Here is a 17,338-nt window from a genome sequence, read left to right on the forward strand (position 1 = left end):
AATAAATGTGGAAAGGTTACTTTCTAGGATCTTTCACTCTCATTCCCTGTCACATCTCTTTCCCTCTTCTCTCCTCTGCCACGGTTCTCCTTCCCCATCTCAGTGGGGGTTTGGGGGAAGCAGTAAAGGGGGGCACTGAAATCAGGGGCAGCGGTGGGGAGAAAAGAGAGATGGTTATGGGGGCAAATAGCAAAGTGCAGTTTCATAACTATAAATGTCATAACAAAAACCGTTATTTTATACTTAAAATAATAAATAGGTGCTGGAGAGAGGCTTAGCAGTTAAAAACACTTGTTCTTGCAGAGGATCTGGCTTTGGTCCACAGCACCCACATGGTGACTTGCAACCATCCCTAACTCCACTTCCGGGGGATCCAAAGCTCCCTTCTGAATTTCACATGCGTCAGTCCTACACTTGGAGCACATATGTATACAGGCAAAACACTCATACACATAAAAAATATCTGAAATTTTTTTTAAATAAAATAAAAAGAAATTTAAAAATATGTAGTATTATACATCCTAGTCAGGCGTAAAAGTTTTATATTAGTAAAGCTGAGTTCAGGCCTCTTAATTTGGAGACACTGTTTTTATATTTGCCATTTCTATGAATTATTCGACTTAAGCCTTATTTGTCAAGCAGTGACTTTTACCCCATTTTCTATGAAGAAATCCTGGACGCATGACTAAGAACTGTACATTATAAAAGCATTAAATACCTTTCATAGGACAGACAGGTACTGAGTCTGAGGGTCTCTTCCTACGAGCAACAGTAACCAGAGAAACAAGTGCAGACTGTGTGGTAGTACAGAAACAAGAAGGGTGCTCCATTGGGGCAATGCTCCAGCAGAGGAGGGGATACCTGGTGGAGGACGAAGGAACATCTCTAGAAAGAATGGGCAGAGTCCCTAGGAAGAGAGAAACTGACGGGTGCATCCTGACAGGAACACCTGCATGGCAAACGGCAAGTTTCTTGTAAAAAGTCTGGAGCCAGAGTTGATGCACAAAAGCAGGCAGCCAGTGGGGATCCTGTCACACTCTGCTTTTAAAACAGTCATTCTGGCAGTGTGGGAATCCCATTATGGCAGACCCCAACGTAGTTAAATGATTCTGTAGTGGAATAAAATAAGGAGAAAATAGATGAGACGTAAGCATCTGGTCTTACGTTCCCAGAGCCTGTCCTGGAACTCGCTCTTGTAGACCAGCCTGGCCTTGAACTCACAGAGCTCTGCCTGCCTCTGCCTCCCGAGTGCTGGGGTTAAAGGTGTTTGCCACTACCGCACGGCAAATGTTTGCATTTTTAATCATTATCTGTTTTCACAAACAGGAAAACATATTAGAATAGCCAGTAATCTCACCTGTACGTCACACTTCTTAGGTAGCCAAGGATAGGATGTAACCCCAGGTCAAACTCGTCACAGCCCATGCATTTTCTTGCTGTCCTTGACCTCCTCTGAGTTGACCCATTTCTTTTATTACATGAGTGTACACATACACACGCACGCACACACACAAGTGTACATTACTTTCTGTCATAAACTTGTGTTGCAAGAAGTCCTGGACATTATGTTGATATATTCCTTGCCAGTATGGGAATCCTTTTAATGGCAGTTTGGATAGATGCATGATAGCATATAAGTTCATTTTGCCTCACAGTTTATAGCAGGTTTTCTCTGTAATTCTTTTGCTTCTTTCTCTCCCGCCCTCTCAGTAATTTTCGTCAATTACTTTTGCATTATTTTGAAATTCAATATTTTTTATTAGTATTTTAAAATTATGTTGGGAGACTGGGGAAAGTGCTCAGTCAGTAAAAGTGCTTGGATTTAGGTCCCTAGGCCCCATATAAAAGTCAGGCATGGCAGCGCTGCGGAGAGGAGAGAAGAATTCCTGAGGCTTCCTCACAAAGATCCATAGGTTCAGTGAGAGACCATCTAAACAGTAGAATAGAGTATGACGGAGAAGATACCAACACTGACCTGGCCTCTTTACCTCTGTGCAAACACATACACACAGAAACATTACATTGGATGCATGCACCACTTAAATTCTCAAGTGAGAGTCTTTACATTCTCACCCTACTTTTACATACTTTTTTATACAAAGAAGTTGGTCATTTTTCATATGTTGATCAGTGTGCCTACACATTACAGAATAAGATCTCTTAATCCTATTTTAAAACTTTGTAGATTTTTTTTTTTTTTTGAAACAGTTTTACTTCCTTAACCCTGATTGGCATTGAACTTGCTATATAGACCAGGCTGGCCTGGAACCCATGGAAGTTCCCCTTCTTCTGCTCTTTGGGTGGTGGGATTAAAGGCGTGAGCCACCGTTTCCGGTTCTAATAGATATTTCTTAATTGAAATGAATTGATGTTTTAAGATTTTTAAATACAAAATCATAGGCCTTGTGCTAGCATAATTTTTAAATGTGCTAACAACTTTAAGAATATTGAAATTAAATATAACAGTAATCTCAAGGTTTAGATTCTGAGCCTTTACTGGCATTATATCTGATCTACAGCAACTGTATGAAAATATTTCTAAGGGAGTCACATATCGTGGCTTTTGGTTGCCTTGGTGTTCCATGAGGATGAAGACTGGAACTGTGTGAGAGAGGTGCAGACCAGGCTGCCGCATCAGCGATGCTGAAGTGGGGCCTCTTACTTACATGGGAAAGCACAGTGTTCTTCACACATGAATATGATACGCTCCACGTTGCTGTTAAACAGGATGTGGTTGGAAATGCCGGTGGATGTTTTTAACATTCTTTCTTTACTCCCGGCATCATGGAGAGTGCCCTCTGGTCAATGGCATTGGCCATGACTGGTAACATTTAGCTCAGATGACTGACTATGATTTTGGTTTTGTAGGATGCCTGTCAACTTCTGTTTAAATAGGTTTGCATCTCTTACTTGCTGTACACTCAGTTCTTAACCTGTTATATACTATGCACAACACATTTACCACTGTAACTATTTGGGGGTATAGTATAAGTTCAGTGATATTAACAGTTATTTTTTATATATATAATGTTAGATAAGTCAAAACATTTCTATGTTCCCAAAGTGGAACTTTACACCTTTTAAACAATAAGTCTCCATTCCTCTCTTCTGGAAACCATTATTCAATTTCTGTCTGGTTTTGACTGCTCTAGGTACCTTGCACATGTTGAGCCAGGCAGTGTTTGTCCATTTGTGGCTATCTTAGATCATAATATATTTGAAGTTTATACAAGCTGTAATATGTGTCAGCGTTTCCTTCATTTTTTAAGGCTAAATAACACTCTTTGTAATATCATATACTTTATTTGTTCACATACACGTGCCCCTGACCAACTGAGCTGTAAGTGGAGACTGCTCATTGGCTTCCCAGCTGCCACAGAAACTTTATTAATTACAACACTGTTTGGCCACTAACTTAAGCTTATTTCTAGCTAACTCTTACATCTTATATTAACCCATTTCTATTAATCTGTGAACCACCACGAGGGTGTGGTCTAACAGTTAGGTTTTATCTGGCAGCGGGTGTCTTTCTCCTTCGGCAGCTACATGGTGTCTCTTTGACTCCACCTACTTTCTCTCTGTATCTCTATTCAGATTTCCAGCCTGGCTTTACTCTCCTAAGCCATTGGTTGAAACAGCTTCTTTAATAACCAGTGGTAATAAAACATATTCATAGCATACTGAGGAGAATCCCACATCACTGAGCTATGTTAACTGTTCAGCTGTTGTGAATGGTGCTGCTCTGACCACCGTGTGTTAAGTATCTGTTTGAATCCCGGCTTTCATTCTTTGGGGTATATTATCAGAAGTGAAATTGCTGAGTCAGGGTAATTATGGGTTTTTTTTTAGGCATGGCCACATTGTTTACCACAGTGGCTCTAGCATTTTATACCAGTAACATCCTACCACCAGTTCAAAAGATTTCAGTTTTCTCTGCATTGCCAAGGCTTATGTGTTTTTTTTAAGTAACAGCACAATGATTAATGACTGATGACTCGTTCTGGTTTTGACCTTTGTTTCCCTAATATGCTATTTGTATTCGTCAGAAACCTGTGAGTATGAGCCGTCTTGAGCTAATCTCACCTTTAAATGTGTGCTATCTGGCAGTCTTGACTCTCTTACACTTTTTTTTTTTAACTTTGCCTCAAGAATATATGAAGCTAGACCTACAACTTTCTTTCACACCTCTTTCCCCTCGCCAAACCTTTGGAAAACATGTTTCATCTCAGACTCAACTTAATGAAATCTTATGCATCTTTTCCTCTAAGTTTGCTGTGTATGTTTATTGTGGATCTCTCTGCATCTTTTTTGTGGATTCTGCCTTTCCCACAATTTTCCATTTACATCCCTTCTGTATTCTAAAGAAACCTGACCCCATTTACATGTGCTGCCTCTAGAGCAGCATGGTGCAGATTCTTCCTCTCTGGTCTTCGTCCTCAGTGTGCTCCCGCCTAGTCTCCAGTTTCCTGTTTTGTTTCTATATTTCTTTAGTGATTTTCTCAGTACAATACTCAACTTGTCACCCTCGCCTACCAGCCTAGAGAATAAAGTATACTTTCATTTTACCCCTGTTTCCTATTTGCTTAGTGAAACTACTTGTGAAAATCACTGGGAATTTTTTGCTTCTACTATCTGAAGTAAAAGTCTCTAATTTGGATTATGCACATATGCTCTAGAGCCCTGGGTTGTGAATACACGTGATTCATGTGCCCAACAACCAAACCATATCTTCCCTTAGATTCCTGACAGTCTTGTCACTCAGAAGGCTATGAGGTGTCTTTTTCCCTCTTCTATTGAAAGTATCTTTTTTTCTTCACATAATATATCCTTAATATGGTTTTCCCTACCTCTCTTCCTCCCAGTTCCTCCCAACTCCCCTCTATCCATATCCACCCTTTTCTGTATCTCATTAGAAAACAAGCAGGCTCCTAAGGGATAATAATAAAATAAAACAAGATAAAGCAAACCTAACACATCAGAATAAGACAAAACAAACCAATGTGAAAGAATCCACGAAAAGTCATAAGAAATAGATACAGATGCAGAGATCCATTTGTTTGCATTCAGGAATCCCATGTAAATATTAGACTGGACGCCATAATGTATACACAGAGAACCTGTAGGGTTAAAAGAGAAATAAAAAATGTAAATAAAATAAGAAAAAATAAGATAAAAAACTCACAGGACCTTATAAGACAAGGTATCTCTGGAAACGTCATTGAGTTTGCTTTCTGTTGGGCATCTGCTCTGGTCATGCGTCCTACCCTGAAAAGTGGTTTGTTTCAGCCACTGTGGTGGGGCACACCTTTAATCCCAGCACTCAGAAGGCAGAGGCCTACAGATCTTGGTGAGTTCAAGACCAGCCTGGTCTGTAAATTGAGTTCCAGTACACCCTGGGTCATCACACAGAGAAACCCTGTCTCGAAAAACCAAAAAAAAAAAAAAAAAAAGTTTGTTTTTTCAGTGAGACTCCCTTGGAGAAAACTAAATTTTCATTGCAAGCAGTTGTCGGTTAGATTAGGGAGAAGGGAGCGCGTCCACTTCCTCCACCCCTAGGACTCTATCTGGTACAGACCCTGTGCTGCTGTCTCAGTCTCTGGTGTGTCCTAACTGTTTTGCTCATATTTTGTTTCTTTGTTTTCTCGCATGGGGCTCAAGTTACAGACGGTCGTGAGCTGGCATGTGAGTGCTGGGAATCGAACCCAGATCCTCTGGGAATCGAACCCAGATCCTCTGGAGGAGCAGCCGTCTCTACTACAGTCCAGTAGCAGCTTTTTTGGAATTAATTTTTCTCTATAATGGTAGGCAGAGTGGATATGACTTTCCTTTTAGCTTATTGCTTCCCTAACTTCAGAAAACCTAATATCCCACAGTTCTGTAGCTTCTAGGTTAGTGTGTATAATCTCTGAGTCAGCTCACCTGCTATAGTGTGCGGGTGCATGTCTATATGTCTATCTGTCTTAAATGTAACATTTGTAGCTTGACCAGAAAAGATGTATATGGGACTAGAAATTTTGTACACATTGTCTTGGTCAACACATGGTGGTTAATCAACAAAATTCTGAGGCAAGCTTACTGACCACACTGACAGGCTTCTGACATATACTCTCAGCTCCCTGAGGACAGGCTTCAACTACAGCTTTAAGATTTGGGACAGTGTTTGATCATAGAATGTGTTTAATATGTGTTGTATCTCTTTTGAAAGGAAAGGAAGAATAAAGCTATCTATGATGAGCATCCCCCTAGTGCCTCCTTTTTCAAGAAAGTAACAAAATAAAAAATACTTTCATTAAAAAAATGCTTCAGGAGAAAAGCAAGGCCACATCTACTATGGCAAGAAAAATCACAGATAAGAACAAAAATGTGGCAAAATTGCCAAATGGTCTATCCACTGTGGAAAACAACCCATATTCCCTAAAACGTAAAGTCTAAGTTATCAGGTCCACAATTCAGCAGTCCACTTCTAGGTGTTTCCTCAGGAGAAAAAAACCCGTGTGCCCCTAAAACAAGCTTTATATATCGTGTGTGTAAAGTGTTGGTGTTAGTAGTCGCAGCAGCTGGAAAGTCAAGACAGCCCATTGTTCGTGACATGAGGAATAGATAAGTACAATGGAGATCTACCCATACCGTGGGACATAAGATAAAGCGTGCACGGCTGCATTTGTAAGAACTGTTTACAGTAGGCAGAAGATGGTTCAGTGCTGTCTAGGACCAATAGAAAAAGATCTGGATGCTGGCTCTCTTTTTATCGACGGACGGTGCTCTGAAATTAGATGATGGTGATGATTATATGGCTCTGTGAATAGTCTAAAGCATGGAATTATGTGGCCTAAATGACTGGCTTTTGTAGGCCAAGAATTTGAATAAAGATGTTAAAATGCAATTTTTTACAGTTGCACATGCTTGGTTGAATACATGCTCTTACGCACACATACATACACACAAACACAGTGTGTATCATGGATTGTCGTTAGAAGAGAAAAAGAATATCAGTAGAAGAGCAAGTGAATCCAGATAACTGGTTTTTTTTTTCTTTTCTTTAAAGAATATTTTTCATGCAATAATTTGATCATGTTTTTGCCTCCTCCAACTCTTCCCAGATCCTTGCCACCTCACTACCCACCCAACTTGACTATCTCTCTCCAAAAAAAAGTAATAATCAAAAAGGTAAAACAAAAAGCCCCCCACACCATCTTTAATTTATTTATTTGTTTCGTTATTTTTTAAATATTTATTTATTTATTATGGATACAATATTCTGTCTGTGTGTATGTCTGCAGGCCAGAAGAGGGCAGCAGACCTCATTTACAGATGGTTGTGAGCCACCATGTGGTTGCTGGGAATTGAACTCAGGACCTTTGGAAGAGCAGGCAATGTTCTCTACCACTGAGCCATGTCTCCAGCCCCCTTGTTATTTTTTTTTTTTTTTTTTTTTTTTTTTTTTTTTTGAGACAGGGTTTCTCTGTGTAGCTTTGGAGCCTCTCCTAGAACTTGCTTTATAGACCAGGCTGGCCTCGAACTCACAGAGATCCTCCTGCCTCTGTCTCTCAAGTGCTGGGATTAAAGGCATATGCCACTGCCTGGCTAAAGCCCCGCACATCAACAACAACAACAACAAAGGCCAACGAAAACATGGTGCTCGTTTTGTGGACATGGGGCTGGCCCTGGTTTATATACCCAGTGACTCTTCATTGAAGAAAATTAGTTTCCCTTTGCCAGCAGTTACTAGTTGCAAACAGCTTCTGAGTCCACTTGCCCCTCTTTCCCCTCCTCTTCCTCATACATCCCTGAGCCTTGAGAGATGGATTGGATGAAAACATCCTAGTTAGGGCTAAGTGCTCCAAAATCTCTCAGTCTTCTGCACATTTTGCTGTTGTGGGTCTTGGTGTGAATTCCTGTCTACTGCAAGAAGCTTCTCTGATGAGGGCTGAGGGGGACACTGATCTATGGGTACGGTAGTATGTCACTAGTCATTTTATTGCTATGTTCCCTTAGCAGAATAGTAGTAGTAGGCTTCCCCCTAAGCCCATGACTTACCTAGTCCTATGTTCTTGGCCTTTAGCACTGTCAGCTCTAGGTTCCATCTCATAGAGTGGACCTTAAATCCAGTCAGCGTTCAGTCACTATTGGACCATTATATCCTACAGGCAGGTAACTGTGGTAACCCTCGGGGTTGTGACTGGTGATACGATGCTTGCCCTTCTCCTCTGGTAGCTACAGACTTCCTCCCAGCATCTTGAGTACTAGGCAGTAGGCATGAAACTTTCATCTAGAGTTTCACTAACAACACTGTACCAGTGTTGGTTTCTTAATACTGACAAAGGTACCATAGTAATTTCAGATGTTGGAAAACAGGAAAGGGGGGAGAGGAGTATCAATGAACTTCCTGTACTACCTTTGCAAACTGAACTCATTGTGGTAACTTATGCCTCTTTTTGTCAAGTACCATGATTATAAAATAATTAATAAATAAAATTAGAATATAACCTTAAAGAGAAATTTGAGAAACTATAGAAAAGTTGAAAAGAATATTAGTTTATGATCATTCAAGAGTGATTGCTCATTTAAATGTTCATTCAAACTAGGATTTTTTTGCCACAAAGGTATGATCATATTAAGATATTTCAGGTACCCATATTTTCAAAAATTAATAATATATACTAATTGTTTAAAAAAGTGTGGTGATTCTGAGATTTTAGCTTCCTTATGCTAGTCAGTTAACTAGCTTGTGTTTATTTGCCACACACCCAGCCTTGGAAAGAGTCTAGAACTAAAGGTCAGTCACAAGACCTGCAGACATGCCTGAGGCTTCTGGAAGAATGTTTCCTAACACTAGTGTGTCATCGCATAATGTATTCTCTTTAAAAACATTATTTTGTTTTCATTCTCATGTATTTTTGCAAAATAGAGTGCTCACTAAATGTAACATACCAGGGCCTAAAATGAGAGAAATATATATACCTAAAAAGCCTGTAGAGTGAAAAGGGGGAAAGGTACGTAAAAATAAAAAGTAATACAACAAAATATTTTTTAAAAAAGAAATGGGAAAATTCTGTGAACCACTATGAGACAAGGAACCCCCAAACTTGTCCTTGAGTTCATTTTCTGTTGTCTGTCTTCTGCTGGGCGTGCAGCCTGCCCTTAAGCGTAGTTGGTTTTCACAGTGAGACTCCCTTGGAGGAAACGGAAACGTTTCATTTGCAAGCAGTTATCAGTTGGAGATTGCTTCTGAGATGCATATGTCCACTTCTCCCTTTAGCTCTGGTGGAGACCTGCACAGGCCCCGTGCGTGCTGCCTCTGTCTCTGAGTCCATGTGTGTCTAGAAGGCCCTGATTCCTTGGTGTCCTCCATCCTCTCTGACTCATATACTCCTTCCTCCCCCTCTTCTGCAGAGCTCCCTGAGCCCTGGGGGGAGGGATTTGATGGAGACATCCCATTTAGGGTTGAGTGTGCTAAGGTCTCTTACTCTCTGAAAAATATCTGGCTGTGGATCTCTGTGTGTCTTAGAGTTTCTATTGCTGTGAAGAGACTCCATGACCACAGCAAGTCTTATAAGAAAAAATATTTAGTTGGGTGGAAGCTTACAGTTCAGAGGTTCAGTCCATTATCATCATGGCTGGGAGTGTAGCTGTGTGCAGGCAGACATGATGCTGGCTACTTCTTGGTCAGAAGGTAACAGGAAGTGGTCTGTGACACTTAGGGAAGCTTACGCAAAAGAGACTTGAAAGCCTGCCCCCACAGTGACACACTTCCTTCAACAAGGCCACACCTCCCAATAGCACCACTCCTATGAGCTTCTGGGGGCCTGGTACATTCAAACCACCACACTGTGTTGTTCTCCTTTGCTGCAGGAGCAAGTCTCTCTGATGATAGCTGAATCTATGAATATAGCAGAATATCATTAGGAGCCATTTTAATTTTTAGACCAATAATAGGTCTCTGGGTAATCTAGTCTCAGCTTCTTGGTCACCAAAGCAGTGTCAGGTATAGGCTCCATTTCTTGGAGTGGGCCTTCAGTCAGATTAGATGTTGGTTGGTTACTTCCACAAACTTTGTGCTACCATTGCACTTGTATGTCGTACAGGCAAGAACTCATCATCAATCCAGGGGTTGAGGCTGGGTTGGTGTTTATTTACCTTAATTTTAAAGTGTTAACTTTTTGTTCTAAGCAATGAGTTAGTGATATTCCGTAAGTTTTTATGTGGAAGGTTTAATTTGTATTCAGTTCTTTTATTTTCTTTAATATTTCTTATATGAACTGTGGGTTACTTGATGGTATTATTACACTTTTTTTTCTCTTTTTAAGATTTGTGTGGGATTTCAGTCTTTTGGACTTCTGATTTAATAGTGTTGTGGTTAAAAAAAAAAGCAAAGTTTTTGTGATTTTAATCCTGTTAAATCTGCAGCTTATCATATGTATTAGAGCCCAGAAGTTTTATTTTATTTTGATGTGTTTTGTGTGTCACCGTATGAATATTCCAAGTGCGCTTAAGAATGCCCCGCTACGCGTTCTGCGTGTTAGTTAGGTGGGATAGCTGGATGTCTCTGAAGTTTTCTAGATCCTTGTATCTTTTTTTTTTTTAAGATTTATTTATTATGTATACAACATTCCCTCCCTGTATGCTTGCATGCCAGAAGAGAGCACCAGATCTCATTATAGATGGTTGTGAGCCACCATGTGGTTGCTGGGAATTGAACTCAGGACCTCTGGAAGAGCAGCCAGTGCTCTTAACCTCTGAGCCATCTCTCCAGCCCTAGATCCTTGTATCTTATCTGCTTGTTCTGTCGGGTCCTGGGAACAGAGTGTTGAAATATGTAATGTTAATTTAGAAACACATATTACTTAAACATCAATGAAATTAGTAGTTTGCAATGATAAGGTGGTTAAGCAGTGGGTCTTAAGGGATAGAATACGTTTGCACTTCCAGGTTTTGCACACTTCAGGGTTCCAGTCCTGCTGTACTTTACCCTTTTGAGCCTGCTGCCTTTGGCTTAATAGAAGTCAAGTGAACTTCTTGTAGATACTATGATCATTTGATAAGAAAATGAGTTAGAATTCTCTTTAGTGTTTCAAGACAGGTTTTTTTTCTATAGCCCTGACTGTCCTGGAACTTACTCTGTAGGGCAGGCGAGTGCTGAATTCTTAACATAGTACCTGCTGTATAGTTATTCTTAAATAAGAATTATTTTGTATTTTTACAATTCTCAAATTGTGTATGTTTTTCAGAATTGCAAGTTGTGACGTCAAATGTGTGGTTTTAGCATTCTTTCTTTGTATTTGTTGATTTCACCCTTGGTCTGTACTGTGACCTTTTCCCATTGCTTTGTAAGCCATTATTACTGACAGTCTTTTCAGAGCTTTTAGCTCAATATAGATTGCCTTGTTTATATTATAGTAGAGTTTGACGGTTTTTTTGGCATAATTTTACTTACCTTGCAATAAAATACTAACATTCAGAAGTTGTGAACAATACATAGATTTTTTTTGAGCTATACAATTACCTGATTATCTGAAACAAATTGTTTTTCTCTTCCAGATCAACCGAGAAAGCTGGTGTACCATAGAGCCATGCCCTGAAGCAGCATCTCTTTTGGCTTCCAAACAGAGCTCAGGTAGGCCTGTTCATAGTCCTGCTTAGAAGTAATAATTTGATGTTGTGATCTGCCATTCTAGAATTCATTACACAATAATTCAGAAGAAATACATATGTATAGGTTAGTTTGTAAGCATGATTTCATAATCAAAATAAAAGCACTAAAATTTTCCTTAATTTTATTTTGGGAATTATTAGTAGTTTTAGAGATCATGTGGCTTTATGAGTTGTTACTCATTTGTAAAGCAATGTGGTGTAAACTATAAGTATGTATTGCTTGGGACCAAACCTGTGGTTCTTATTTTTTGACTATGTTAATGCAAAAAACAAACACAAGAATTCATAGTTCTTGTCTCAAAGAGGCTAAGAGATAGTTTATTTTAGAGCCAAATTTGGGCGACCATAGCCTAGGAACACAGAAGGGATACCCCAAATTCCACGTTCCAATTTAGAAGTGGTTTCATAAAGAAGTTTTTATAGCAATAAAACATAGAAAGCCATAAATGAATAAATTAAATACTTTGGTGGAAATGAATGATGCTCTGCTGTAAGCCTCAAATGCCATCTGATGATATTTTTAGCTTTGGGTTTGGTGGAAGGTAGCAGTCTACTCCATTTATATATTCCAAAAGATTCTTTTGTCTATTAGTCACAGAATATATTATTCCAACATAGAAGTAGATGAGGAATGGCTCTTCTGGGGGCTAAAGTTAGCCAAAATAAGGTAATTAATCTCTGGACCTACAACATTCCAGCTTCTCCACATCACAGTGGTCCTAACCAATCTGTCTTTGCAGACACAGTGTCTTTCCAGGAAGTCTCAGTGACAGTTGCATATAGAATAAGCTGGGCTAGAGAGCTTTGAAAATACATGATACCTTGGTCTTGCCCTTAGCAATTCAGATTTAGAGGGCTGGGATGTGGCCTGGGCATCCACTAGAATCATTTTGGGGCTCCTTTTGTTGTCCTGAGTAGGCAGAATTGAGAATTTCCTTCCATGCCCATGCATATTAGTCACAACAAATCGAATTAAGATCATACCTAGTTAGGAATCCTTTACCCCAGGTTCAGCCAGTTCTGCCATAAGATACATTCCCCAAGGTCTGGGTTCCATCTCTTTCATCTGTGAGGTATTACTGGGCTGCAGTGACGTTTTGCCTTTGTTAGTTCTCCAGTCCACTCCACCAACAAAGCCTCTATTTACTTTCTCGTTTTTACTAATCTGCTGTAGAAATCATCAAGTCCTTCTTATTTGCTGGCCTTTTTGGAGACAGTTTAGCTGTAGATGTCTTGCAGTACTATTTGAGAAAAGATTGCCCTAGTCTTTTATGTCCTGAGGAATTTTCTCAACTTTGCTTGCATTACAAAGGAAGTAATGAAAACAAACATGGAAAGTGTTTTCACACTTCTTGAGAGTACTACTTCAGAATAGTATGCATGGTTGTGTGCAGGGCCTAAAAACTCAAAGGTGTTGGAAGTAAAAGTGTACACACAGCTACATTTCTGTCATTTTAGCTGTCAGGGACTTTTCTGAAAGTATAACCAGCTACCCAAGAATGAAACTTCTGCCATGTGATTGTTGAGTAAAGTCTTGGGATTTGAATATTAGAAATACAGAAGGACCTCTAGGCATCATGGCTCAATCTATTTCATTAAGGAAGTAGATTTGAGTTGCAGTTTTTTTTTTCAAGTCATAATTGTGAATTGTTCAAACACCCCCTTTACAGTATAACTCCCAGAATAAGCAGTGTGGTCATACATTAAGGATTAATGAAGCCTGAGCTTCATTTAGGCATATATACCACACACCTGCAGTGTGTTTCACCCGTGCCACTTGTCTAGTTACTACATTTCTAGCTTGCTGTTTACTGTCAGTACAGCTCTTTAGGGATGTACTCGTCATCCCATTTTACTGGTACAGAAGCAAAGATCTACAGGGTTAAATTACCTGGGATTTGTCTGTTAAGCAAGATCCATCTAAACATCCTAAAATCAATGTTCTTTGCTCTTGTTTCCAATTCATTCTTTAATATATTCCTCTTCATTAGGAAGGGAGTATAGGAAGAAAGTAAGGATTCTGTCTCTTTCCTTAGCCAGCATCCCTGTTTTCCCCCCAGGCACAATATCGAGATTTTTTTTGGTGTTTTCCAAGAGGCGGTAATAGAAAAACCCACCAAAAAAAAAAAAAAAAAAAACCCGCCAACTGTACTAAGTCATTGTTTACTGTATAGAAGGGGGGGGGGCTAAAATACCCATAATTATGGTCTTTTGAAGAAACCATACGGTTTCCATTGAACTAACATTGTGAAATTATCCACTAAGCTCATAATTGTGACTGAAAGATTTAAGACTAACTTATAGATCCTGCATCCTTATTATGGTATTCTTTTTATAATTCTGCAGTGAAATTGTCTCTTACTGTGTTACTTTGTACCACAAGGTTGTGAATAGCCCATTCTGCAGGAATACATTAAATGTCTTCTCAGAACCTAGCCAAATGCCTGACAGAAAAACTAACTGTGTCAGTTAATATACCTTAAAGCTACTAATTAATTAGACTATGACCTTTCTAACTTTGTAAATATCTAAAATAGAAGAGAGGCTAGGAAAACAAAGATGTGTGTGAAAAATAGAGAAAATGACTGAATGTTGGTGTAAAACAGAAAGTGAATTTTTTAAAAGGTATTAGTTAAATAAATGTTCTTTTTCAGAATGCGAAAGCTTCTTAGATGTTGGACTGGGCACAGAGTGTGCCTCAAAAGAAGGCGTGCTTCAGAGAGGATCAGGGAGTGATCCTGACCTCTTTCACTCACCCAGTGATGAAATGGACAGCATCATCTTCTCCAAGGTATTAGAGGAGCCTCTGTTCGTTTTGGCCAGCAGTTCTCCTAGTCTCATTTGGCCTTACTTAACCCTTTTATACTGTGATTTTTTCCGCTTGTGCTCATGTCATCCCATGACTTTAAAGTGTGGCTCTAGCTAATGGTCTGTGATCCAACTAGGCCATGTATTCTGTATTCTGAGTGACTGTACAAGAACTTACTTTGTTTTGCCTCCTCTCCCTCCCTCCCTCCCTTCCCTTTCTAACTAAGCTGCTACAAACAGCCCAGCTGGATCACTCAGAAAGGAGGGGAATAAGTGTTCTATTTGAAGAAGGAAATTCCTCATTGCCAGGGCTTAGAAACAGGTATTGGCCAGGTTATTGGCTGTATCTTCTGAAAAATCATGGCTGGTTACATGAGTGGTTTGAAGCTTGCATTGAAGTCAAAAAGCATGGGAGTTCCTTTAGAATGAACTAAGTCAGATGACAGTGAACACCCTTCAGTGGTTAGGAAGGGACCGCAGCTCAGACTGCATGATGTCATATATATAAACTAACCATAGAGTCATTCTGATTAATGTGTGGATGCCTGGAACTCACTAAGTCTGGTGACGTCATCTTTCAGCCAGACTGCTTAATTGGGACTTTCTAGATATCTGGTAGAGAACTTGAGCTTTTCCTCTAGTGAAGAGCTAGGGAAGATGGTGGTTGGAAGCTTGAGTTTGTTTCTGTGTGTAGCAAGTTCTGTTTTGTCCTCTACGAGGGAGGTCATGCTGTACTCAGTTACATGCCACAAATGGTTTTCCTAATAGAAGGACTGAAGAGGCAAAAACATTGTAGCAGCTGTGAAGAAGAGTCTTCCTTCTGGTTTTCTGACTTTGAAGAAGTTCTGAGAGCAGTTTTGTTAGTGGGTGGTTAAATGGCCCAAGACAGTATGATGTTCCCGTGTTTAACTGTTGCGGTACAGGAGCGATGTCATAAAATTCTGCTCTCTTCATTTTTGTCCATCAGTCCTCATATTCCATTTGTTCTTCCCTCGCCCTTTCTACTTCCTTTGATTGAGATTGTTCCTTTGATTGTCTTCTGAGGGCTCTTGAAAGCATTTATGGTACGACTAGGATTTCTGTCTTTGTCGCTGGCTGGCCAGGTTGTTGGTGCATGCCTGTAATCGCAGCACTCAGGAGGCTGAGCTAGGAGGATTGTGAACTTGATGGTAGTAATTCTGCCCTGTCTTGAGGGGTTTGGGGAAGATTTGCCTTTGAAGTCACATAGGAAGAGAAAAGCCAGTATTTTGTTTGGGGACCTTCTTTGTTTTGCCTCCCTGCCTCCCTTTCTTTCCTTCCTAAGCTCTTAACAAATGCATTTTTTAAATTACACTTTAGTCAGGATAAATCTTCTAGCTTTAAAACTAGCTCATAATGATGGGAACTGGCTAATGAATGCTTAAGAGATTATCAAGCAACTGTGTATGCTTGTGTATCCTAATAGTAAAAACTTTCAAGATTTATTTTTATGTCTAAGTGTGTTGGGACTGTGGCTCATGGAGGCCAGAAGCAGGCATTGGATCTCCCAGAGCTGGAGTTAGAAATTGTATAAGATGCCCAACATGAATCCTGTTAACTGAGCTTAGGATCTTTGGGCAAACAGTAAATGCTCTTAACTGCTGAGCCATCTCTCCAGCTTAAGATTTGTTATTTAAATTGAATAACCTTCCTTCAGGAAACATTTGTTTGCCTGCCTTTTCGATATATAACGAGTGGACGGCTTTTCCCAGGTGTTACCTTCTCCTCAGAGAGATCATTATTTCTGATCACTAAATTGCATGGTTTGCTTACTTTAAAAAAATAGAATTTTTTTATGCTTTACCATCTTACTCAAGCTATTAAAAGCATGCGGGAGATATTCATATAAAGAAACTTTGCTGCACATTTTTTCCAGGGAGAGTAGACACTATTTTTTAAAGCTGAAACATGCTCCTCAGACAAACTTCCACCTACATTGTAAACTGGAGTGCCTAAAGAAAAGCCAGCCAGGGCAGATGAACTTTCACCTTCGTGCATGCATGAGAATGTCCAGATGGGCTGGGGCCAGTTGTGGGCGGAGGTTGGGATGTTTCCTCCCATTTCTTTTTCCAAAGCTGTGAATGACCAATTTTCCTAGGATTTATAAAATTGAGGGCTAGCTAATAATACTGACAAGGCACTGACCTGAATTTATGTACATACATGTTTATATACATACATACATACATGCATATATTGTTATGGTCTGCTGGCCTCGAGTCACCCACCACTACCCCTCATGGGACCGGCCTTCCCCCCGCTTATATCTTTAAAAAAGAATAGCATACATACATATAAATATATGTATGTATATAAAATTTCATATGTTCAGCAACCCAGGTAGGTAGCTTTGTCCCTTATACCATACAAGAAATAGGTTTTGGTTGGTGCGTGCTGGCTATGTGAGCTTGACCCAGGCTAGAGTCAGTTGAGAAGAGAGAACCTCAATTGAAAAAATGTCCCCTAACAAGCCTATGCTGCATTTTTCTTTTTTCTTTTTTCTTTTTTCTTTTTTCTTTTTTTTTTTTTTTTTTTGATTGCTGATTGATAAGAGTGCCTAGCTCACTGTCATCCTGTCACTGGGCTCTATAAAGATCTAGGCTGAGCAATCCATGAGGAGCAAAGCTTGTAAGCAGCACCCTTCATGGCCTCTCTATTAGCTCCTGCCTCCAGGTTCCTACCATTTTGAGTTCCTGCCTTGACTTCCCTCTGTTGGACTGTCTGTGGAAGTGTAGGGTGAGATAAACCCTTTGCTCCCCAAGCTGCTTTTGGTGGTGATGTTCTATCACAGCAATAGGAACCCTAAGACAATTGGTAAAGAGATTTGCCTAAAATAACTGTAAGACTGAGGAGCAGAGTT

General features: G+C 39.8%; 1 protein-coding gene across 10 annotated transcripts in view; it reads left to right on the forward strand.

Moving 5' to 3' along the window:
• Akap13 (A-kinase anchoring protein 13) overlaps positions 1–17,338 on the forward strand; it is a 270,998-nt gene that overhangs the window by 168,605 nt on the left and 85,055 nt on the right. For all 10 annotated transcript variants that reach the window (XM_038314009.1, XM_038314012.1, XM_038314015.1 and 7 more), the window contains exons 9-10: positions 11,539–11,614; positions 14,307–14,443. In XM_038314009.1, the coding sequence (XP_038169937.1) occupies positions 11,539–11,614; positions 14,307–14,443 (213 nt within the window). The remainder of the gene's footprint in view (positions 1–11,538; positions 11,615–14,306; positions 14,444–17,338) is intronic.

The sequence above is a fragment of the Arvicola amphibius genome, chromosome 12, assembly GCF_903992535.2.
Source record: "Arvicola amphibius chromosome 12, mArvAmp1.2, whole genome shotgun sequence".
NCBI classification, from domain to species: domain Eukaryota; kingdom Metazoa; phylum Chordata; class Mammalia; order Rodentia; family Cricetidae; genus Arvicola; species Arvicola amphibius.